The sequence below is a fragment of the Vombatus ursinus genome, unplaced genomic scaffold (assembly GCF_900497805.2).
Source record: "Vombatus ursinus unplaced genomic scaffold, bare-nosed wombat genome assembly UNPS02014861.1, whole genome shotgun sequence".
In the NCBI taxonomy this organism is placed as follows: domain Eukaryota; kingdom Metazoa; phylum Chordata; class Mammalia; order Diprotodontia; family Vombatidae; genus Vombatus; species Vombatus ursinus.
In genome coordinates this window covers 9,173,536-9,198,396 of record NW_020954639.1, presented here as the reverse complement: position 1 = coordinate 9,198,396, position 24,861 = coordinate 9,173,536, and the positions used below count along the sequence as shown (strand labels likewise).

Below are 24,861 nucleotides of genomic sequence, written 5' to 3'. Positions count from 1 at the left end.
TCCTTCCTTCCTTCCTTCCTTCCTTCCTTCCTTCCTTCCTTCCTTCCATCCATCCTTTGCTGGATCTCTCTATCGTGCCCAGGCTGAAAGGGCAGTGGCCAATACTGTTTGACATGGAAGCTATGACTTGCTCTGTTTTTCAGTTGGAGCTGGTTTGCACCTCCTTCAGTAGACTGGTGGTCCTTCCCCGCTGGAAGCTCACCATATTGGTGCCAGACTTAGTTCAGAGACTTGATTGGCTTTAGCCCTAGTGTAACTCAGAACTCCTGAACTCGTGACCCATCAGCCTTAGCCTCCCCAGCAGCATGGACCACAGGTGTGCTCATTCTTTCTTTTGTAAACTTCTTTTTTTTCCTGTTAGTTATATTTCAAGAATCAGGCAAGAGACAAGATGAACATTGATGGAATAGGACCAATGAACTTGGGAAATTTAAAGGGGAAGGGAGGATATTCCAGTTTGGGACACACCAAGGTTGAGATGTCAGTGGGATTCCAATTTGTTCCAATGTAGTTTGCCAATCAACTTTTTAAATTACTCTGGTGGTCTCTCAGCTGAAAAAGAACTAGAAGAGTTTTGAGTCATTAACCCATAAATGAAAAGAAAGGTGGTAGCCTTTTAAAACTGTTTATTTCCAGGACGTAAAACTCACTAGAGCTGAGCTCAAGTCAGTGTGGTCAGGTCCTCATGAGGCAATGCAAAAAGAAAGAGTTATGTTGCTAACTGTAGCCAAGTAATGAATGTAAAGGCAGCTTTATTTTCCCCCCACCCCACCAAATTGCTCAGGTGATGGACACTAAAGGGGCTGAGGGAGTAAAGCCCACATGGCAGGAATAAAAGGCAGTTCACTGTGAAGCATTAACACAGATGGTTTCGTGTAATCCCTAGGCCGTTCTCCATTTTGTTATGCTACGTACCTTGGGGAAAGTACACTGATATATCTAAGGACATTAGGGTACTCTCTGAAGATGGAGATTTGGTAGTACAAGGGAACTTCAATCCTTGCTCTGACATGTAGCAACTGTGTAATCTTGGGTAAGTTCCTGAGCCTTAATTTTCTTATCTGTAAAACGGGGATGACAATGCTAGCACTAGAATTACCTATATCATAGGATTATTAGTTAAAAGAACAAACTAGTAACACTAGTTACATAGCATTCTAGGGATGGTAGCTATCATTTACATTATAATCTTGACTCTAGATGCAGCAGCGCCTTTTATGACAATTGGATTGGATATTTTACCTTTATGGACCTCATTTTTCACTTCTGTTGAGTCTGATGATGCCTAAAATCTCTTTCAACTCTCTCTCAGATTCTGTACTTCTCAGTTTAATCCATTATCCGACAAAACTAGTTTTGACACCTTTTTTCATGCAATAAGTTTGCAAGGAGGGGCAGAATGCTGTAAGAGATAGAGTACTAGCCTTGAAGTCAGAAGGAAGCACGTCCAAGCTTTGCCTGGGACGTAGAACAAATGTGTGTTCATGAGTGGGCAAGTGGCTCAAATACTCAATGCTTTGGGGAACTTTCTAAGAGCGTAAGTTATGGAGGATGTACCCCTAGGCATCAGTGGAAGGCGTTTCTATGAGAATGAAATCACACATCTGAACCCAAAATAAAAAGGCTTCATAAATAGACTATAGCAAAGAGATTACTAAAACAGATCTGTGGTAGGTAATTGGCTAAAAAGAAAACCACTAAAGGAACCTTAGTAGTGATTAGGAACAGATAGATTTAGCAACTCTGTGTGTGTGTGTGTGTGTGTGTGTGTGTGTGTGTGTGTGTGTGTATGTGTATGTGTGGGCGGGGGAGGAGGAGGGGAAGAAAGAGGAGACAGAGAAAGTAAATGAGAGAAACGGAAAGTCAACAACTACTTTGACACAGGACTTAAAAGGATTTTTAGGCCAATAAGCTTTTTTGCAGATCCTTTGTTAGCCTGGATATATATGGAGCACATACAAAAACTCCATGTCTCGCTGTTGTGGACACACAAGTAGAAATTTTGTTTTTCAGCACTGAAAATCCCAATGAAACTATGTGTCAATACATAGCTCCTAAGATCCCCTAGAATTCTCTTGAGTCCCACAAGACTCACTTCCCTGACATAGACTGTTCAGGTCATTGGTCTGGATGTATCAGGTTGAAAGGTCTTCTCAAATCCACATTCAGACCGGGAAGTTCAGACTGGGTGGAGGGGAGTGAAGACTACAAAGCTGTGTGCTTAGGGGTAGCAGTGGGCCAAGGACTGACGGCCTGATGAAGCAGGGAAACATCTTGAGAAGAGTAGGAAGTGTTAATGGATCCCAGCAAAATGAAAGTGTCCGGTGGTACTGCCCCTGAGGCCACAGGGGACAAAATGGCCTGATTTTCTTAAGAACCAGAGTTTGATATTTGTAAATCTCGGGGCCAACAGGTGTGACTAATTTCATGATTGTATTATCTTATGATTAAGGTGATTCATGTGTATTGAAATAACAGAAGCAAAGTGTTTTTAATAGTACAGATTCATGCAATCATGATAAGATCATTTAACTGCTGTTGAAAAAAAATAAGCATGTGTATGTGAAGATGCATTTCTTTGAATAGTCAATCAGTATTTATTGAGTGACTATACAGCAGAGAGAATTCTATTTAGACACATAAGAAATAGATGCTATGTTGCTTGTCTTTGGCCTAATTATTGCAATGCAGTGTCCCTGATAGAATGGAGACCCCTTGAGGGCAGAGACTGTTTCATTTTGTCACTGTTAGCCCAGCACCCAGTATAGTATATGACATATAGTGGGCATTTAATAAGTGTTTCTTGATTGACTGATACTTAAATGAAACAATTTGAATTCATTAACCAGCAATGTATTAGCAGGTGGGGAAAAAAAGAGTGGAAACTAAATGCATGTGTTTTTGGTTTGTTGAACCATGACTTAGCTGAACACACTGAGCAGATGCATATTTTAAAAAAGTGATGATCATGAGGTCATTAGTCCAGGAAGGAAAGTAAATCTGGGGCCAGATTTTGAAAGAGTGACATGAATTGATGGGTGGGGCCTGGAGGGAGTATTTTCAATGCAGAGGCATAAAGCTGTCCAGAAAGTTGAATTCTAGGATAGGTGAGATTAGCTTCACTCCTAGAATGTAAGGGCTATGGAGAGTTAAGATTTCCATTTTAGCCAAAGGTCTTCCATATTCACGGTAATTAGGGAGTTTTTCTCCAGTATTTACCCTATGATGTGAAACAAGGATTTCCCTGCAGATGAAGACCCTTCTATATTGAAAAGATGAAATTGGAGAGGTGTAGGAGACTGGTTAATGATGTGATTTGAGTTATAAAAAGTAAGCTGACCACTTTAGATTTAAAACATTAGGCAATGGATACCTACTATTGGTTGTGAAGTTGGAAAGCTACCTCATGATTGTCCTAAGAGTTTAGCATAGAATGGGGAGAGGCTTAACGCGGGAAGGGTCTGGATGTAGCGATGGAAATATGAAGTGGTAATGACTATGGAAGTGATAATGGGAGGAACAGATCTTTGAGACCTACAGGATGCAGATGAACATAAAGGACACGGGATTCAGTGATGAGTCAAAGATTACTAGGTGTAGATGTAGTCAAAGAAGAGAGGGTTGGACATTGAGTTAGAAAGACCTGAGTTTGAATCCTGCCTCAGAAACTAGCTTTGTGGTCCTAGCAATTCACTTAGCCTCTGTCTGCCTCAGTTTCCTCATCTGTGAAATGGAGATTATAATCGCATCTACCCTTTAAGATCATTGTTAGGATAAAATGAGTTAATATTTGCAAAGCATATTGCAAACCTATATAAATTAAAGCTCTATATAAATGCTAGCAATTATTGTTGTTGTAATTCCAAGGTTTTAAGGAAAAGGGGTGGGAGGATGATGGGGACCCTTAAAATAATAGGGGATCTAGAAAAGGAAGTTTGTTTGGGAGGAAGGGAAAGAGGCTCTATAAGTCATGGCCGCACACTTACGTCTCTTATCTCTTTCAATCAACTTTGAAAAAAATACTGATTGGAAAAGGAAGGTAATTCTTTACACTCTTTTCGGGATGTTACTCCTTTGATAAAAGCATGTGTATCTGTGTGTGGATAGAAAGATAGACAGACGGGCTAGTTCATTAAAAAGTCCAACATAGGTCTTGACCCTTTAGAACGACTATAAATGGAACCGTGGTTAAGCGTCTTGTTATGAATGTGACTTTCTATCTATGTTATAAATGAAAGCATATCTAGTATTGTGCGAAGGATAATGGATTAGCAGTCGGAGGGCCTGGGTCTGAATCCTTGCTTTGCTCCTTTCTCCGCATGTGATCTTGGACAAATCAACCTCGGCTCTCTCAATCTCAGCTCTCATCTGTGAGATGAGGAGGCTGGAGAAGTTGACCTCTAGTCCCTTCTCTCTTTTAACCTCTGATTCTATGATCTCAAATGGCCCTTCTATCTCTGACAGTCTATGATCCACTCACCTATGATTTTTTTAAGTTCTAAAGTCATCAAATCTAGTCACAGTTATTAAGCACTTGTATGCCTGGTACTGTGCTAAGCTCTGGGATTATAGAGAAAGGTAAGAAACAGTGGTTGGGTTCTCAAGGAGTCTTCATTCTAATAAGGGAGACCACATGTAAAACAATTAGTTACATGAAAGTTACATACAGAATAGACAGAAAACAGTATGAGAAGGAAAGGCATTAGCCGCTCGGTGGACTGGGCAAAGCCTGGTGGAGTAGGTGGTATTTAAGCTGTTTTGGAACTGGGCCAGCATTCTTTGAAGTCCAAGAAAGTCTTATTGTCTCAGCTGAAGGGTTCTTAATGAGCTCTTCAATTAACTACTTGGTTGATTCAGAACTCCACTTTACTCAAGATCAAAGGTGTCAAACTCAACTGCCAGAACCAGATGAAAATGTAATTGGGAAATGTTTAAAAAAATAAAGAAAATACAATACAACAAAGATAATGTTAATTTGTGGTTTTCTAACTCAATATGTAGCCACAGATCCATTTCTATTTTTGATATCAATACTCCAAACTGTTCAGGGGAAAAAAATCTATCCATATTCGCATCCAGTGAATTAACCTTTCAGGTTTTTTATACATTTCTCACCCAACAGAATGGGACCATGACATAAAATATTAATCTACTGAAATGTAAATATGACAATCACTTTTTAAAATTGATGTCATTTTTACAAATTCTAATGCAATGATACAATTATTTTTAAAGTATTGACTATGGGCAGGATGAGAGGCAATGTGATAGAGTAGATAGTGGGTTGGCCTGGGAAATAGGAAGTCCTATCTTTGTCCCATATTAGCTCTGTGACCATGAACATGATACTTCACAGTGCCCCAGGAAACTCTATAAGGGTATAAGTTGTGGATAAATTTGCCAGTTTGTTGTCATGAAGAACTTTTCCCCACCAGGAGTACACTCCACAAAGGTCACAACAATAACAACAACAAGGACAACGATGATAGTGATGGTGATGATGATGATGATGATGATGATGACAAAAAGATGCAAGGTACTGTGATACACTCTGAGTATGCAGGAAAATAATGATAGCCCCTGCTGTCAATCAGCTTATGGTCAAATAGGGTGATATGACGTGGAGAAGTAAGTGTAATGCAAACCACAATATAAAGGGGCAAAGAAAATGCTCTGGGAATATTTTAGGAGGAAAAGATTGCTTCCAACTGGGGAATCCAGGGTGACTTCATTGAAGAGGTGTCAGCCAAGCTGGGCCCTAAAGAAATGTCAGGCTGTTAAGAGGTGGAGATGAGGAAGCCAGGCAGGAGGGATGGTCTGTGGGAATGCAAGGTAGTAGGACAGGGCTGCCAGAGGTTCAGGAATATTCAATAACCCAGTGTGGCTTATGGTGCATGAAAGAGGAAATGTCAAATAAGATTGGGGAGCTATGGAGAGCCTTAATACCCCTACTAAGGGGTTCGTAGCTTATCCTACAGTCAATTGGGAGTCACTGAAGCCTGCTTCCTTTTCCCATGCTTATGCAAACCCTGGCCTTGGCTCTCTCTTTTGTGTGAGAGAGCCAGCTTCAAAGAGCTAAGACCAGAGGAGGAAGCACTGTATTTAATATGTGTGAGGAACCTAAAGGCTGTAATGAGTATAATGTGAGGTGTTTTGCAGGTAAAGTTACACTTTTTAAAATTAATTAATTTGCTTAATGCTCCCACTGGGAATTGAAGCATACGATGAACCAGACTTTACTCTAAGTTACCTCACAAAGCCTCCTCACTGCTGCACCCTAATAAAAGGTTAAGCAAATGATTAGAGTGGGGACCTATTCCTGTTCCCAAAGGAAATAGCGTTTCCCACTATTCCTACACTATCCAAAAGGCTATTTTAATAGCTTGGGTAAACAGAGGTCTAGTGTTTCTCCCACCAGAATAGAAGCTACCATAGCATGGAGGTGGCTTTCTGAGGACCAGACATTCTTGAATATAGTAGCTAGGAACAAGAGAGAGGTGGGGGGTAGGGGCTGGTGCAGGCCCTTTAGGAGGGACAGAACCTCTATGAATTCAAGGTGGGAAGGGGCTAATCCTGTTTTCAAAGGGGACTTTTTGGCTGCTCAAAGGATTAAAGAACCAGTTTCTGAGAATGGTTTAACTCTTTTATTTTCTTTAAAGAAAGAGAAAAGTAAAAAGAAATGCTTTTTAAATACAGTTTTGCCAAAACACATTCACTTGGCTGGTCACAGCATTTGAATAACATTGTCTTGATCTGTTCCCTCGCCGGATGTGTGTGTGTGTGTGTGTGTGTGTGTGTGTGTGTGTGTTCTCTCAATCTTTTGCTTCACTTTCATAAAATATTAAAACCAACTCTTGTTAAACGGGAAAAAAGACACAGACTAAGGTCTGTCATTATTCTTTGTTCACTTACCTCTCTTGAAAATTTCATAGCGTATGGAAAATCCAGCACCATGTGTCTCGTAGTCAGAGACAAACTTGATAAACAGGAATGGCCCTGAAGACACCACTGGGGGAGGAGCTATCTTGCCACAGAACTTTCCCCATAAACGTCCACTTGCGCTATCTCCATCAATGACTTCAACATAATCATACCTAATGGACAAGCACAAAGGGAAAACATTAAGTGAAATAAGAAATGTTTCGTTTCTACAATTTCTGAGCTTGACATGAGCCAGCATAGATTGGTGGGGGCTGGGGATCGGTGGGGATGCTCCCCACATCCATGACTCTACCACACAGTGAAATCCAGCAAAATGAAATAATTAAAATGGACTACATCATGTCTGTAGACATCATCTGGCAATGCAGAACTATTAGGAAGAATGGTGTCCATTATACTGGCAGACAATGTCAGCTAAAGTAACCAATTAACAAGAAAAAGGAAATCTCATGAGCACAATTCTGTATTATTAAATTGTGTTTCTTTGTCTGTGGTAGTGGTGTCAATACATAATGCTGTGCATTCTTTTCAAACTGTGAAGTTCTTTTATGAATTCAAAATGTCCCTGGCTAGAGCTCTCTATGAACAATACTTTGATTTCTGTGAACTAGCCTCTAAAACATATGGCCACAGAATAATAAATGAATTCTTACTCATTTAACTCAGTTCACAGTTCCACCACATTCCAGACTACTCAGAAAAAAACAAAAAACAAACCAACCTGTCAATATCTACATTCACAGATTACCTTCTTGAAAATCAGACTTGGATCATAGAAGTTACATTTTCTCCCAACTTTTGTTTTAAAAAAGAGAAAGAAATAGAATTTATCTTGTAACATTCAACTTGATTTGCTTGAAAGAATATACTTATTTGAAAGAAGGGAATGAAAAATGCCCAGTGATGAGATTTAAAATAGGGTTAGTAATAGTATTCTGGTGATGTGATTAAAGAAATAACAGCGAAATTCTACCACAAAGTTTATATTGAAAGGACAGAACATTTCTTAGCCCTATAAGCAGATAACTCACCCTTAATAAACTAGTCCTTTCCTCATCCTCAACCCCCACTCCAAGATAATATGAAGGGAATGAGGCAAAAAGATTCATTTGTCTGGTTATATCTATATCTATACACATATATTTGCTTCTCTCTCTTATCTTAAAGATATTTATTGCCATGTAGAAGTCAATCTAATTTGTGTTGTTTTTCTTCTAGAATTGGCATTAAAATGTTATTATCCATTTGTTTTAGAGCTTTATTTTACTTCTATGTTTAACTTGTTTCAAAAATTATGGTGTATTTTAATTTCAGGAACAGTTTAAAATGGCAGTAACAAACTATATCTGGCAATTTTTAAGGGATCAAAGGGTAAAAAAAATAATTCTTCGTGATGACCAATGTCATCTTTAACGACTCTTTTTTAAGCTATCTTGGGCACATTACTTATGTTTACATAAAGTCTCATGAGACAATTGCAAAGATGATATCACTAGTTAAAGTGGACAGCTTAAGGCCCTTTAAATTAAAAATGACATTACCTCATCAGTAAAAATTGCATGCCAGCTTTGCTGTATATCAGGGAGAAAATAAAGCTGACATTGATGGAACTCTAAGCATTAACATATGTGAATTACTGCATTAACTGCATTTCCTCTGGCGCATCCAATGTTTCCAGTGACTTGGCCGGTTAGCATTGCTGTCCCATTTCAAAGCTGGAGAATGAGGAATTGTTGTTCATTTCTCAATATTTTGGGCTTGCTTTGCTTGTTAAAAGAAGAGGAAGAAGTGTAAGAGGAGGAGGAAGAAAGCATTATATTTCAAAGTTCTGAACCAACCTTTTACATTCAAAGAGAGGGCAGCTGAAATGAGCACCATCTCCTCCTATTCATTCCAGTCAAATAAATTGGCATTTGATGGAGAACTCCCTTTTATCTCTGTTTCCCCTTTGACAGGACAGGTCTGTTTGTTTTGCTCCACAGTTTCTTATAATTTAGCTGTGATTTGGCCTGTTTACTGTCTGCACTAGCTGCTGTGTATCTAGGCTTTGTCATATAGGCTTTTGGCTTGAATCTTGATGTGATCTGAATATTAAGCGGTTGAGTCTTGGTGCATTTTGCCTTTGAGACAGAAACCAAGTGAGATGGGGCAGCATTCTGAAGAACCAAAGACATTTTGGAAGGAAGTCTTTTCTTTCAGGTAAAATAATATCTTCTATTTCAAAAGCCCAGTTGTGGTACTGGAGATTTTAAAGAGATAGAGCTTAAATTGACATGGCAGCTAATAGTCACCACCAGGCTCTCCACTTGGCAACACCAAAAGTCATTAAAGTGAATAGCGAGAAATTAGGCTTCCTCCACAGTAAGAGATGAGTCTTGTGGCATTTTCAAGTACTACAACTTCACATGCAGAAATTAAATTATTGGAATATGAGTGATGTCTCATCCTTGGAAAATGGAAATGCAACTGTCATTCTAGCAATGCTCCTTCAAAGTACCATGAAACAGAGACCAGAGAAGAGTTTCACCAATAACAGTTTTCGTAAATAGTCGGGCAAGTGTACCATCACAACTTGTCAATTACATCATTGCCAGTGAAGTTAAGAAAGCAGGCTCGCATCTCCCTCTGGAGTTGATACCGGCTCTACTCCATAAGTTTGTCAGTGACAAATGCAGTGCCAGGAATGTAAGTGTTGTGCCAGCAACCTTCTCTGGAGACAAAATGTGTCACTGCAGCAACGCACCCAGGCTGCCTTGGCCTCGGGCCCAGGATACTGAGTTTGCAAATTTGGATCTCCCAGCCGGCCTGCATTGCTCGGTTACTGCTACCAGTGTATGACAAACACTGCTTTTCTTGGGATGACAAGAATATAGTGGGAACGGAGAAGGTAGAAATGGAATCACTTGTCTGAACCTCAGTCTAACCTCACTGTCCTAGGTGTGCTATGTGTTTCTGCTATCTTTTTAATGGAGAGCAGTTCTTTGTAAATGAATGCAAGTTCTATAATCCAGATGATACAGATGAGTTACCAATCAACATTGATGAAGTTTTCAGAGCAAGACACTTTCAACCTCCACCAATGAAATCAAAAGAAAATAACACAAAAAGAAAAGCATAAGGTACTATGGTAGGTTCTAGGGATTTAAAAAACAGATCTTCTAAAATCCTAAATTATCCGGCGTGGTGGTCCCTGCCTTCCAGCAGCTTTCATTTTCACCTGGGGAATCAAGGGAGACTTCATTGAAGAGATGCCGGATAATTTAGGATTGTAGAAGATCTGAAAAATCTGGCTAATGGAAGCAGTAGCAGGCCACAAAGCAGACTTAACTTCATTTGGAGCACAGAGTGTTAAATGTATACTGACTTTCTTAGAGAGAAAGATTCAATCACTGATATCTGGACAGTGCATCTAGCACATTATTGACCATAGCATTCCTCAAATAGCTTGGAAGCTGTGTCCTTTGGTCTTGATTGGATTTGGGGCAAACGGAAAGACAGCATTACAGGTGTCTGGGTGCACCCTTAAATGTCCCATGCTGAGCATAAACAGAATTCAAAGATAATTAGTATTTTTAGATAAGTTTTTATCCTCACTTATATTTTGTTTTTGTAATAGATTTTGTATAAGAGTTTGGCCTAACTATATACACAGAAAAAAATCAGACCAGATGAAGAATGCCTATTCAGATTATGATATGCAATTAGATGGACAACCTATAGAGTTCATCTTTATATATCTATTTCTAGATCTATTGTTCAGTTGTTTTCAATTATGTCTGACTCTTTGTGACCCCATTGGGGGTTTTCTGGACAAAGATACTGGAGTGGTTTGCCATTTCCTTCTCTGGTTCATTTTGCAGATAAGGAAACTGAGGCAAATGGGGTTAAATGACTTGCCCAGGCTCACATAGTAAGTGGTAGAGGTGAGAATTGAGCTTAGGAAGACTAGTATTCCTGACTTTAGGCCTGGAACTTTACCCGCTGTACCATCTAGCTGCCTAGATCTATGTCCATATCAATATATGTGATCCAATATATACGATATCTACATATCAATAGATATCAAATATATATGTATATAACATCTAGACATTGCAAATTGACATGTTGGGTCCAGAATTCAACAAGAGAGGAGCAGGATGGATTGCCTTTTGGAAACTGCAAAGTACCTATACAGATTCCAAACTTCTCCCTGACACAGTCCCATTAAAAAAACAAAAAACGAAAACCCTGACCTACCACTGTTATTGTATACCTGTGAGTCACTGGAAACTGTAGTCTCCAGAGATCTAAAAGTAAGTATTACTGAGCGAACTTGTTTGTCGTTGTTGTTCGTCCTTCGTTCTCGAAAAGGACCGCTCACAGCAGCAGGATAATGGAGAGGCACATGGTGGATATGAGCAGGCCTACTCATTCATATCAAATAAGGAGATAAGTGTAAAGGATTCACCAAAATATGTATTATCAAAAAAGAAGAGGGACTGGTAATGTGGTGAGAGGGGAAAGTAAATGATAGGAAGCCCAAGCCTTCCCAATATTGGGGGAAAAAAGGGAGGAAGGTCTATAACATGGTAGGCGAATCCCTCTGGTGTACTTACGTGAGGAAATGGACAAGAGTAGTACCGGATGTTGAGTAATGAATGGGCTGTAATCTTCATTGATGGAAAAAATGTACAAATCAATGAGGTCACAGATCCAATTGAGTATGTTTGTATTTTAAAAGCTTCCCCTCTTTACTGACTCTTCTAACAGATGTCAGTGGAAAAACAACAACAACAACAACACATTTCCTTCCTCGGCTGCTCAGAAGGAATGTCAAGCATTCTGTTTTCTGATTCAAAATTGTACTATACTACCCTCCTTTCTCAGCTTTGAGTGTATAGACACTTTAGTGTCCTCATTTCCAAATAATCTAAGTATTCTCTCACTTTAGAACGTAAAGGAGATGGACCATGTCCTTTTTTCTCGGGACGCCACCAGATGTCTCACTGCCAAGCCAGGTATACCTCAAATTTTAAATAATAATAGGTTTCCCATAAGGGTGATAAAAGAAAACAGAATCCTCTTAGAATTCTTGAAAGGATTACTAAGAGACCATTTCTTCTTTTGGAAGGTTTATGAGTTATGGATTTAGGAAAAAAGCCAAGTAAAAGGAGAAGTAAGTGTTGAGAAAATGAGACATGCATCCACTCACTAAAGTGGGGGGGGGGGGGGAATGACATTTGGAGACCTCATCCATTTGCAGTGTTGAATAGGAGATTACTGTACTTTGCTTAATTTTCATTTTCTCTTGTGACTACATCCATGACCCCTGAATCTCTAGATACTAAAATCTGTTAATAGAAAGAAAGCTAATCCACTGCAGGGTGTTGTTTGAGCTACTGTACCTAGCTCCTCAGGGTTTCTGGAAAGTATTATAGTAGTTTAATTAAATTCAACAAACATTACCTAAGCATTGACTGCATGTGAGGCAATGTGCTAGGTGTTGGGGGAGACAGAGAAGATAAATATAAGACACGGTCCCTGTCCTCATGGAGCCAGTCGTTGGTAGCAAGTAGGGAAAATTGATGTTGGGGTATGAGACTATTAATTGCCTTCCAATAGGACCTGCTCTCACATGCCTAAACACAAATATAACGGTGAAATCTGACATCTGACATAAACCGGAGTGAAAATAATAACTTCGGCAGCGTAATTTTCACTTGCCAAAAATGTGTGCCCTTTGCTTCCTTGTTGGTCTATTTCTGTGCACTAAACCGACACAAATAGCTCAAATATTGCAAATGAATGCCTGGGCACAATCATTATGTTATCCAAAAGTGGCTTGACACATGCCCAAAAGGGAAGAGGTCTTTCCAAATATGAGACAAAATATTTGGGAATCGAAAATTAAATGAAGAAGAGAATTGTTTACATAGGTCATCTTTGATTAATCCAACTTAGTCTGGGTTCCTGGAATGGGAATCGAGACTCCTGTGTGATCTTAGGACAGTCGCTTGACCTGAGCTGTCATTGCTTTCTTTATCTGGGAAATACCTTTCTCGCACCACCACGTTTGGCTCAGTGACACTGGTCTTCTTGTCATTCCTCCCACAAGACATTCCATCTTCCAGCTCTGGGCTTTTTCATTTAGTATCTCCCATACCTGGAACTCTTTTCATCTACATTTCCTGCCTCATGGCTTCCTTCAAGTCCCAGCTAATTCCACCTTCTGCAAGAATACTTTCCTAAACCACTTCATCTTAGTGCCTTCCCTCTGAGACTACTCCCCCAATTTTTCCTACGTGTATTTTGTTTGTATAATTGTTCACATGTTGTCTTCTCTGTTAGACTGTAAACCTCTTGAGAGCAGGGAGTATCATTTGCCTTTCTTTGCATCCCTATTGCTTAGCTCAGTGCCTGGCAAATACCAGATGCTTAATGCATGCTTATCGACTGAAAAGGGTGATTTGGACCAAATGAACTCTACAGTGTCTTGAGCTTCTGTAACACTGGAACTGTGTTATAGACACGAAGTAGCAAGCCATCAACTGCTTGGGTAGTAAAAGCTTATCGCAAATGCTTGAGATTTTAGATTGCTTATTTGAAAATACTATCTTTTATTGCAGTATTTTACTCGGAAGTGAAGTCTAAGGTACTGATTTTTTTAAACAGCAGATTAATAGGGTTTCTATGTGAATTTTTTTAGTGTAAGAATACAGTTTACAACTATGATTTTTCTCTGATCTCCTGGTGTGAAAATTTGCTTCCTAAGTGCAAATGAGAATATCCTAGAATATTGCCCAAGGCAATGAGAAGTTGCTCATGGCCACAGAGAAAGTATGTCTTGAGGCAGGACCTGAACCCAGGACTTCTTGACTCCAAGGGCAGCCCTCTATTCACTACAACATGTTTCCTTTGGGGCAAAAAGATTGTTAGAAGCTGGAGGGTTGTTGTGATGGAAGAAAGATGAGGGTGACTGTGAAGGATCCCGAGGAAATAGAGTCTGTGAGAGTTGGCACATGAATGGAGATGGATGGTGTATGAGATTCAAGAGCTGGAGATGATGCCCAGGTTTCAAACTTACATAGTTTCTTGCTTTCTGAAGTATTGAAAATGTGACAGGTGGTAGAAGTTTGTTTCTAGCTCTGGGATTATAATGCATTTGTGTACGTTTTTGTCAACTAGTGTAAATTTCTCCTAATGGAAGTAAAGAAATTAGCCAGATCTAAAGTAAACTTTTCTCTATGCGACTAGCTGCCTGTGAAATCTTAGTAGTTAACTGTCCCTTTGGGTAAAGGAGAGGTCATTTGGGCAGTGTTCTCCAATCCCTAGCCTTTAATAGGATCTCCTCACTTCCACTGCTACTTTCTCTTCAACTCAGGCTCTGCAAAGAGCCGAGGTAAATTTCTACATTGCCAATGATGCTAGCCCAGGCCTGGAAAGGACCTTGAGAATATGGTAGAGTAAAATGAACACTTGGAGTGTCTGGACTTGGAGTTAGAACAAGGGTGTCAATATCAGCTCCCTCATTAATTAGCTCTTGTGACTATTAGCAAGTCATTTACCTATTTGGGGCCTGGTTTTCTCTGAAAATAAGGTTGATAATATTTCTATGATCTGTTTCATGGGAAAATTCTTTGTAAACAATAAAGAACACATAGATATGAGCTATTATTACAAAAGAATTAAAAGTTCCAGTTATTCCATAATTAAATGGAATTCATTATTTCAGTTGGTTGGAGCATGGTACTAAAAAGTCCAAGTTCAGGATTCCATTCCTTTAAAGAGAAACTCACACCCCTAACTCAGGCAAATTGGCCCACCAATGTAGGCCAGTGCTCATAAAATGGACCAGTCAAGGAATTAAGGGGTGACTTCATGTGAATTTCACCTTGTGAATGTAAAAGAAATATGAATCTCATGTCTCGCTAATGGAGGATTACAATTGCTATTGATAATAGTGGAGAGGCAGCAAGCAGAGAGTGGATAGAAAGTAGGCTTCAGAATTCTTATTTTGAAGATCTAGGTTCAAGATATGCCCCTGACATTTATTGTCTGTATAAGTCACTTACCTACCCAGTGCCCCAGGCAGCTCTCCAAGAGCAAAAGTTACAGAACAGTTTCAGTTCCATGCTATTTTGGGGATATTTCCTCACTGCAAATTCCTTATACTGATTAAATCGCAGATCTGAACCAATAATAATAACACTATGAATACAGACTTAAGAACTCAACCAATAAACTATCCTGGAGCTGGAAGCATGATCACATGGGGAATTTTTGCCCACAATCAACCAGACATAATTATTGTTCACTTATTTCAACTGTGTCTAACTTCTCATGACCTCATTTGGGGTTTTCTTGGCAGAGATACTGGAGTGGTTTGCCATTTCTCTCACCAGTTCATTTTACCGCTGAGGAAACTGAGGCAAATAGGGTTAAGTGACTTGCCCAGTTAGTAAGTTTTTGAGGACGGATTTGAATTCACAAAGATGGGTCTTCGTGATTTTAGGCCTGGCACCCTATCTACTGTGCCTCCTAGATGCCCCAACCAGACATAATATTGATACATAAAAACATAGGAACAGTCTTTTAATGAACTTTGCTATACTAAATATTCATAGTCTCCAAATGGCACAGAAAGAAAAGTTTTCAAAATGCAGATACTTAGAAGAAATTAAAATCATGTGGGAGCAAGATGAGGTAAGGATTCTTTTCATCATCCTGTGTGCCATCTGAAATCATACTGATGAACTTATATTGAAAAATTTTGATTCAACTGCAAAAAGTAGTTATTTCATCCAGTTGGGCAACAGTCTTCAGAATGTTAAATATAAAAGAATAGCTAGATAGCAACTTATCCCAGGACCATTTCTATCTGAATTCTATCAACTAAGGTGAGAAAGATTTTCAACAACAGCAAACAACAATGGAGGAGGAGGATTTCTAAACATCTCAGGTCACCCGATAAATGCATTAAAATTTTACAGAAATGCTTTTGGAATAAGCAGACATAATTTTGTGAAGCAAAAGTAAAGGCTGACATCAGGTGCAAGACATTGGATTTGTCAAATGTAACCCAAAGTGGTTGAACTCCAGGCACAGCCTGTGAAACGACTAAGATCTGAAAAGAGACAAAAGCTTCCTGGGCATATCCATGTGAACCCCAAACAATGGGATGTTGACAAAGAAGCATTAGATAAAATGGCTTTATCCACGAAAATTTGTTTATGGAAACAGAGAGGCTCATGATGGCAATTCAAGACCAGGTCATTGCCATTAGAAATGACAACTGGTGGTGTAGTGGTGGGAAGTATGCATTAAGCAGTTTTATTATGCACTGCCAGACACTGTGCTATGAATTTATGAATATCTCATTTGAGATAACAGGCTGTATTTAAGGAATATTGACATTGGTCACTGTAGGTTATGCATAGAAATGGTAGAAACTAGTCAACACATTACTACAGGCTGCACAAATTTAACACCTACTGAATATCTCACAAGATAGGACAGAATTAGACATTAGAAGTTTGCTACATTTCATAAACTAATAGATGATAGATCACCATACTGCAAATACAGATGTCAAAAGACCCTTGAGAATCTAACGAATCATACTGGAACCAGACTATTATCACAGATAAACAGAGTTGCTAATATGTAGAAAGCATTAAAATATAATGAATAGATTTTTTAGAAATATATTAATAAAATTATTAGCAAAAGACCTAATCTTTGGGTTATTTCAGTACTATGGGACCATAATTGTGAATATCAAATATTATTGTGTTTTAGTTATGGAGACGTGATGGTGAATAGGGATATACAATTAATGAAACACTAGATAATATTGTTGTAATTCAGTTGTTCAGTTATGTCCAACTCTTTGTGACCCCATAGACCATACTGTCCATGGGACATTATTAGCAAAGATACCTGAGTGGTTTGCCATTTCCTTCTCCAGCTCATTTTACAGATGAGGAAACTGAGGCAAATAGGGTTAAATAAATTGCCCAGGGTCACATGACTAGGAAGTGTCTGAAGCTAGATTTGAACTTGGGTCTTCCTGACACCAGACCTAGCACTCTATCCACCTAACTGCCTCCTAAGAGAGGGTGTACTATCTTAAAAACTAGGATCTTACCCCCCCATGAAGAATATAAAGATTTAATATATAAGGGCTTAAATCAAGTATGAATTGGTTGATTAGAGAATATTGAAAAATATTTACTTGCTTTTCCTCTATAGTAAAATAATAATACAGACTGTAATACTTGGGTAGAGATGGCAAGAAGACAGGGTTGACCAGGAACAGGAATCTAGCTAGGCAGGGTCTGACATATACTCTAGGAGGGGGTCAAGGAACAGGATTAGAAAAAAAAGGTTGAATTCAGGGGAGGGAGCCAACAGGCAGTCAAAGAAGTACCAGCTTTAGGCAGTTACAGGATTTATACCATGCAGTTTAGTTGAAGCAGAAAAGAACAGTCCTACATACTGCCTGGTCGACCTTGAGCAAATCACCCAACTTCTAATGGAATTGATATCTTTCTCTGTAAAATGAACAGATTGGACTACATGATTTTAAAGGTCTCTTCCAGTTCAAAATCTTGTGATCATGCACTCTAGATCTAAGCAAGGAGGATTTGGAGTACTCTGGTAGGTCAGAGTCCAGCTCATGAACCTTGATATTATGGCAAAGATTAATTAATCTCAGCTTTGTTTGATCCACTTGTAGATGACCCTAGATGAATGGTTACTGATCATAACCTGAAGGAGGTCAGAGGTCTACATCTTGATTGAGGTAGGGCCTGGAATGATAAAATTACCTCCCATGTGCATGTCTGGGGGCTATCAAATTGGATCTTAAAAAGAAAAAAAAGGAATGTGTGTTACACTACAGTGATGATGGATAAAAATGCTTTAGGCTTGTTTCTTTAAAAATAGAAAGCCTCTTTTATAGGAAAAATGGTTTAATTTTTTTTCATTTGTAAGGAATTTCATGTCATAAACAGTTTTGGGCATGGAAGAGAAACTTTATGTAGGAAAGCATTTTCTGTCTATTAAATGAGATTCAGAAACCCAAAGATTCACTTTAAGATGGGGTGGGGGGGAGAACCAAAAACCTCTCTTACAAGTAGAAGGCTTCAGGAATGATGGAGTTTTCCAGTGTCAGACATGCAAAATTCAGTATTTATAGGAAATTCACATGCCTTTAATTACTCTAAATTCAGTTCTCAAGTAAAAATGTGCCATCTGGAAGACATTAGCATCATTTACAACTTGTTCACCTCCCTATTTAATAGAACATTTTTACTTCTCGCCAACTTTCCACTGTTCTCCACGAAAAAAAAAATCTTATGTGTTGTCTCAAGATTGGTTTATAAAGCAAGTCAAACCCCCAAGATGTGACAGAGGGTTCTTTGGCCCATCTTTGAGACACATTTACTTCCTTTTCATTTATTTTAAATCCTTACATATTTATTTTGAGGGTTTTCTCCCTGCTTTAAATCAGCTTTCACCTCCCCTGCCAATTTAGCCTTCTTTACACATATCTTTGTCCCCGATAACTAAGGAAGTCTCTTTTAAAGACAAAAGTATGATCAGCCATTCCCTGCTGGGTGAGGTGGGATGAGGGGAGAGAGAAGGCTTCTGAGAAAGACTGATTCTGAATAAGCCATTGGATTCCTCATCCAAAATGGATTCTGACTGTTTTCAACATGGAACAGTTTTGAAAATGCTGGAAAGTCAACCACTGTTATTTTGTCCTGCTAAGACAAATCTGTCAGTCATCAGGTGACTGGCAGTAGGTGTACATATCTAAGACCTGAAATTCTGAATTACTAGGGAAGAGATAGTAGGTCCAGAGCAACTGCTGAAAAATCAGCCAATTATTCTGATTTTCAGTAGTAGCCCTAAAGAAAGCAATGTCTACATACCAGCATATTTGGAAAAATAAAATCACTAAATCTGCTAACTATTTTCATTCAACTGATTTAATAACTTGAAGTTGGATTAGTGCTGTTAGCCGGTAGTGCTGAATTCTCTCCAAAAGCCTTCTTAATTGGTGTGTGCCAAAGTCACTGGGGTGTGCCTTCTGTTTCTGAGAAGTGGTAAATTTGGCTTATGTGAACACAGAATCATAGACCTTGAATTCTTTTTTTTTTTTTAAATTCTCTGGAAAATGGAAATAAAACAAAAAAAATTTCTTCTTTAGAAACTTAGGGGCTCTATTGGGGAGTTTTAAAAGAATCTCCTGATTCTTCCTAATTAGTAATTATTCAGTGGGGAGCTGAGTAGTTGCTAATCACAGCCTTAGGAATCCAGCTCAGCAAAGCATTGTTTAAAAAACAACAACAGCCACCAAAATTTATGCAATAATTACAGTAGAATCTCCTCAGTGTCAGGCAGGTAATTAAAAAAAAATCTAGCGTTTTAGGAGAAGGGAGGGAATCACATTGTGAAGAAAGAGTGTGGCGGTGGAATGATTGCCAACTTCAGAGATGAAAATCTTGGGTTTGAATCCTAGCTCTGCTGCTTATTACCTTCATTTGACTCAGTCCTCTCATCTGAAAAATGGGAATAATAATACATCTACCTGTTGGGGTTGTTGCGGTCATCCAATGAGATAATATTTGTAAAGTTCTTTGCAAACTTGGTTGTTCAGTCATTTTTAGTCATGTCCTACCCTTCGTGATCCTACTTGGCTTTTGTTTTGATTTGTTTTTGGCAGAAGATACCAGAGTGGTTTGCCGTTTCCTTCTCTAACTCATTTTACAGATGAGAAAACTGAGGCAAACAGGGTGAAGTGACTGGCCCAGGGTCACACAACTAGTAAGTGTCTGAGGCCAGATTTAGACGCAGGAAGAGGAGTCTTTGCAAACTTCAAGCCACTATTAACAATGCTAGCTTTCATAGTCATTGTCACCATATGATCAAATTTTATAGGTTTCATATAAGTTTATATGATGCTATATAATGCCACACATCTTGCATGCTTAGAAAGATTAAGTCAGAGTAGAGTAGGAGGATGACGTTATTATTAATATAGGTGGATGGTTCCTTTGTCTCCCTGACCATAGTGTAACTACATTAACAGGATGTGTAGATTTCCAAGGGAGGTGGTGGGCGAGATCCACAGAACATGGATCCTGTAGCCGTGAACCTAGCCCACGCTCACAACAGGAATATATTGTAAATGTAGGAAATTGATAATGTTCTGCAAAGTCATTTTTCTCCTTGCTTAAACTTTAATGTTTATTGAAAGCAGGATGGTGTTTGCTCTAAGCCCTCTTAAGCTCCCACTGCTTTCATGCTCAGAATATATAAATATATATTTTCCATTTAAAATTCTATTAAGTCTGAGGACTGATATATCAACTTCTGCCTATTGGGCTGCTATGATTAGAGTGGGTCACTTACCTTCTTGGCACATATTCAATAACCTCAAATATACCTGTAACTCAGTGAATAATTTATACTTTGAAAAATAGCTATAGACATAAAAAGCTATGAACTCCAACTACAGCACACCTTGACAACCCGCTGAAGAGCGAACGGTTTGGCCAACCAACTGTTTATTGGTCCTACCCAGGCTGCTGGAGCTGGAATGGATCTGAGAGTTCATCTGATCTAGGAGTTCTAAACCAATTGTGTGTATGTGGGGGGGGGGTGGCCTTTTTTGGCAGTCTGGTGAAGCCTTTTCAGAATGTTGTTTTTAAATGTATAAAATGAAATATTTAAGATTACAAAGGAAACCAATCACATTGGAACGATTTTCATAACATTTTTAGAAATGAGTTTCCAGACACTAGAGTTAAGAACCCTTGACCAAGTCCCAACCTCTCATTTGACAGTACGAGGAAAGCAAGGCCACAAGTAAGTGAAGCAACTGGCAGGAGGTCGCCAAGCTCTTTAGGGATAGTGTTAGGATGAGCACTCTGGTTTCCTGAGTCTCCAGCCAATGTCCAACATTTTTGTCTTGTTTTGTTTTTCTACTACCTGATGCAAGTAAGCAGATAAGTTTGACTGCTTTTTAATGAATGGAATGAATGGACTTGATGCAGTCCAAGTTGTAAAACTTAGAAATGTCTCTTTGTTGGTAACAGACCTAAAAGAGGAAAGAAAAACCCACTATTTTAATGATTTAGGCATCACGATTTATGTGAACCTTAAGGTGGTAACTATGTGTTTAGAAGAAAGGAAAACGGTAGCCATAAACATTACCAGTAGCCAAAGGGCTGGAGCAGCTCATTAGCTGAGTTTAACTACATGACCATAGAGAGGGTCAACACCCAGAAACGGGCTGAAACACGGACTCAACTCAACCATGCAAAAGAAACAGCCCCCATCTCACCACCCAAAACCCTCAAGTGAAAGAGATCCATATGTCATGCCTAACAGAGAGGAAAAAGGGAGCATGGTTAAGCGAGCTCAAACAAAATATCAAAATAAAGCTGGAGTTTCCAAATTCACTTTTCTCCTAAGTGCAAAATAAACTATTGGAGGTTATAAAAAGTTTCCCTTGATACTACTTAAGACTCAGCTGTAAAAACAACACAGGTAGACTCAGGAGGGGAAAAAAGCTGATCTTTAGCCTGCAGAGATGTCATACTTATTCCATATGTGAAAGAGATTTTTTTCATTAAAAATCTGGCTTTCTGGAGTGAGCTTTTAGAATTCACTCCAGAAAAATTAACATTAATTTGGACTTCATTAATTTGGCCTTTGTCTTCTTACACTAAAGCTTGCCTTGCTTTATCTTCAAAGAAAGGGTTTGCTAAGCAAATTAATAGTGTAAATATAGAGGGGGCAGAGAACAAACTGTATTTAAGTACTTTAGCTGTAATTGTTTTTTCAAGCAAACTAAGGCTGATAATTGCAAATTTGCCTTATCTCTTCATTAATGTAGTCTCTTCCCTTTGCTGGTAGTGAGGGCTATTGGAAGTACATATGCATATGTCAGTGAGGAGCTTTGTTGTAAAATATCTTTAACTTGGATTTTTCAGTAAATCTGACTGGTCTTTGTTATAATTAGTTCAAATGAGATGAGGTTTTGCTGTATTTGCGTTCATTAGTATTCCCCTTATAACCATCCTTTGAAGTGGATTAGCGTGCACTGGCTACTCATTTTTAGGGCAAGGGGAAATGGGGAACTGTAAAACATGGAGAGGGGAAGACGTTTGACTCCGTTCACAAATTAAGTTCTGACAAAGTAAAAATGAGTTTCTCATAAATTTTCATGCAAAAGCTTAGGCTCCAGAATTGTACTATTACAAAAGGAATTTACTTTGCACAAATCCTAGGGTAGAAGAAACAGAAGAGTCAGAGAAGGAAATTCATATATATATATATATATATATATATATATATATATATATATATAAATGAGCAAGATTTAGTTAAATTTGGCAACCTATTCCTTCTTCCACTTGATCTGAACTGTTTTTGTTTTTAAATTTACATCAGTGCTTTGGAAAAAAATATTGGCAATAGTTTTTGGCTGTTGTTGATACGTAAGGCTATATCTATACTTGGTGAGAGGATTCAACAGAGACTGTAAATTTCGGTTGGCTTGAATCGCTTGATCATTCCTCTGGCAGAGCCTCACAACAAAGAACTAGAGATTGCTGGTTTCATGTTAGGCGACAGACAAACCCAACTTACTAATATTAATTGGATCTATGAAAGTACAGTGTTAGATGAAAGAACATTACAGGGGACAGTTAGGACCATGGAAGCAAGGTTATGAATGAGAGGTTATGAATATTGAATGGCTCAATATTCAGGGAGTTGGTGATGGGACAGCAGGATTTGCATGTGTGTGTGTGTGTGTGTGTGTGTGTGTGTGTGTGTGTGTGTGTGTTTAAAGAACATTGCAAATGATGCTTGTTCAGGCCTATGTTTTGCGTTTTGCAGGGTATGGTTGCATGAAGATGACTTGCATCAGACTGGGCTGATCAAATTTTTCATATTTACTGAGAAATCATAGATTTTAGAGCTTTAAGAGAGATTTTAGAGGGATCTTGAGTATCATTTATTCAGCTATTCCTTCATTTTATCAATGAGGAACTGAGACCCAGAGAGATTAGATGCTTTTTTCTAAAACCTCATTCAAAACTAGAATGCAGTTGTTTTGAACCAGTCCTCTTTCCACAAAAGAAACACTTTTAAATCTTTACCCAGTCCCAAACATACTTTCTTATCCTTTACGTTCTTACTTCCAGGGATTCTTAACCTGCGGACCATGAACTTAGTTTTAAAAATATTTTGATAACTGCATTTTTCAAGGTAATTGGTTTCCTTTGTAATCCTATATATTTTTTGATACATTTAATATTTTTAAGTTAAATTTTATTTTTTTAATTAACAAACTTTTATTTTCTCTCCCATCTACCTCTCTCTCTCCCACTGAAAAAAGAAAAGAAAAACAATGTTCTTTTTGACAAATATGCATAGTCAAGACAAATTCCCACGTTAGCCATGTCAAAAAAACTAGTCTTATTTGCATATTTCGTTCATTACCTCTGCCATGATTAATCATTGTAATGATCATAGTTAAGTCTTTCAAAGTTGTTCACTTTACAATGGTGCTATAGTATAAACTGTTTTCTTGATTCTGTTCACTTTATTCTGCATTAGTTCCTACAACATCTTCCCAGGTTTCTCTGAAAATATTTCCTTAATCATTTCTTGTAGCACAATAATATTATGCCATTTAGCTTTCCCCAATTTATGAGTATTCCCTTAGTTTCCAGTTCTTTGCCACCACAATAGAGCTACTATAAATATTTTTGTATATATGGGGTCATTTCCTCTTTCTTTGAATTCTTTGGTGTATAGACTTACAGTGCTGTTGTTGGACCAAAGGGTATTTGTTTTTAAAAAATATTTTTCTGAGGAGGAATCCGTAGACAATTCACCAGACTGCCAAAGCAGTCCGTGAAAGAAAAAGTAAAGAGCCCGTGATCTAGCTTTTCCTGGAACTTACCTCCTTATTTTCATACTCTTTCTCCCTGACTTCTGGCACCCCAGAGTGAGTGCTGTGATAGAAAAAGGTTTACTCAGCTGGGAGAACACCACTTTGCCCTGTGAGCTCCCTGATACAGGTGTACTTTTCAAATTCTATTTTGAGTGTTGATTGTTCTACCCAGAAGAAAGGAATCTAATTTACTTTGCCCTTAAAACAAAATGCAACAAAATAAAAACTACACCTGCCAGCCAAGAAATCTAAAAACTAAACAGAGAAAATTTCTAGTTTAGTACTGTTTAATTTATATATTACATTCTCATATACTTCCTTCCAACTCAATCTTCCAATCAATTTCATGCCAGATTCTATAGGTGTTATCACAGATTGCCCTTTCATATTTTTCAGGGTAATAAAATAAGATTCTACTACAGTGCAAGAAATGTCCTGGATATAGGATACTTTCCCTAATATGCCTGAAATAATAATAACTTAGCTTCTCTGACAGAGGTGAAATACCTCTTTTAACTAATTAAATACACACAATTCTCATTAAATTTCACCTAAACGTGGGCTTTAGGGAATTACGAGTCAAATGGCCTTCTTTATTTTACCCTATATCAATTTCTTACTAAAGACCTCTTCCTTAATTATGTGCTGGTGAATAAGTACACTGAAATATACAGGTGAAGAGTTCACATACAACCAAAGTAGGAGGGATGTTGAACTTGGAAGTCATGAAAAATAACTCCAAGTTGATGTTTTTCTAATTTCACCTCTTTAAAATCCAATGCCTTCGAAATGCTTTCCCCCTTAATGCATCACAGACATGCTTAACATAGACTTTGTAAATGTTTGAGCAGTAATAATATTGATCTCTGAAATGGAAATTTCCCATACAAATGGAAGAAGATGATGAGAAGACTCTTTGATTTTTGTCCCCATATAATACGGAACGAAGAATTCTG

At 38.3% G+C, this 24,861-nt stretch overlaps 1 protein-coding gene across 5 annotated transcripts in view; it reads right to left on the bottom strand.

Annotated features, from left to right (window-relative positions):
- NRP1 (neuropilin 1) overlaps window positions 1-24,861 on the bottom strand; it is a 182,763-nt gene that overhangs the window by 103,245 nt on the left and 54,657 nt on the right. For all 5 annotated transcript variants that reach the window (XM_027841559.1, XM_027841555.1, XM_027841557.1 and 2 more), the window contains exon 3: window positions 6,913-7,094. In XM_027841559.1, the coding sequence (XP_027697360.1) occupies window positions 6,913-7,094 (182 nt within the window). The remainder of the gene's footprint in view (window positions 1-6,912; window positions 7,095-24,861) is intronic.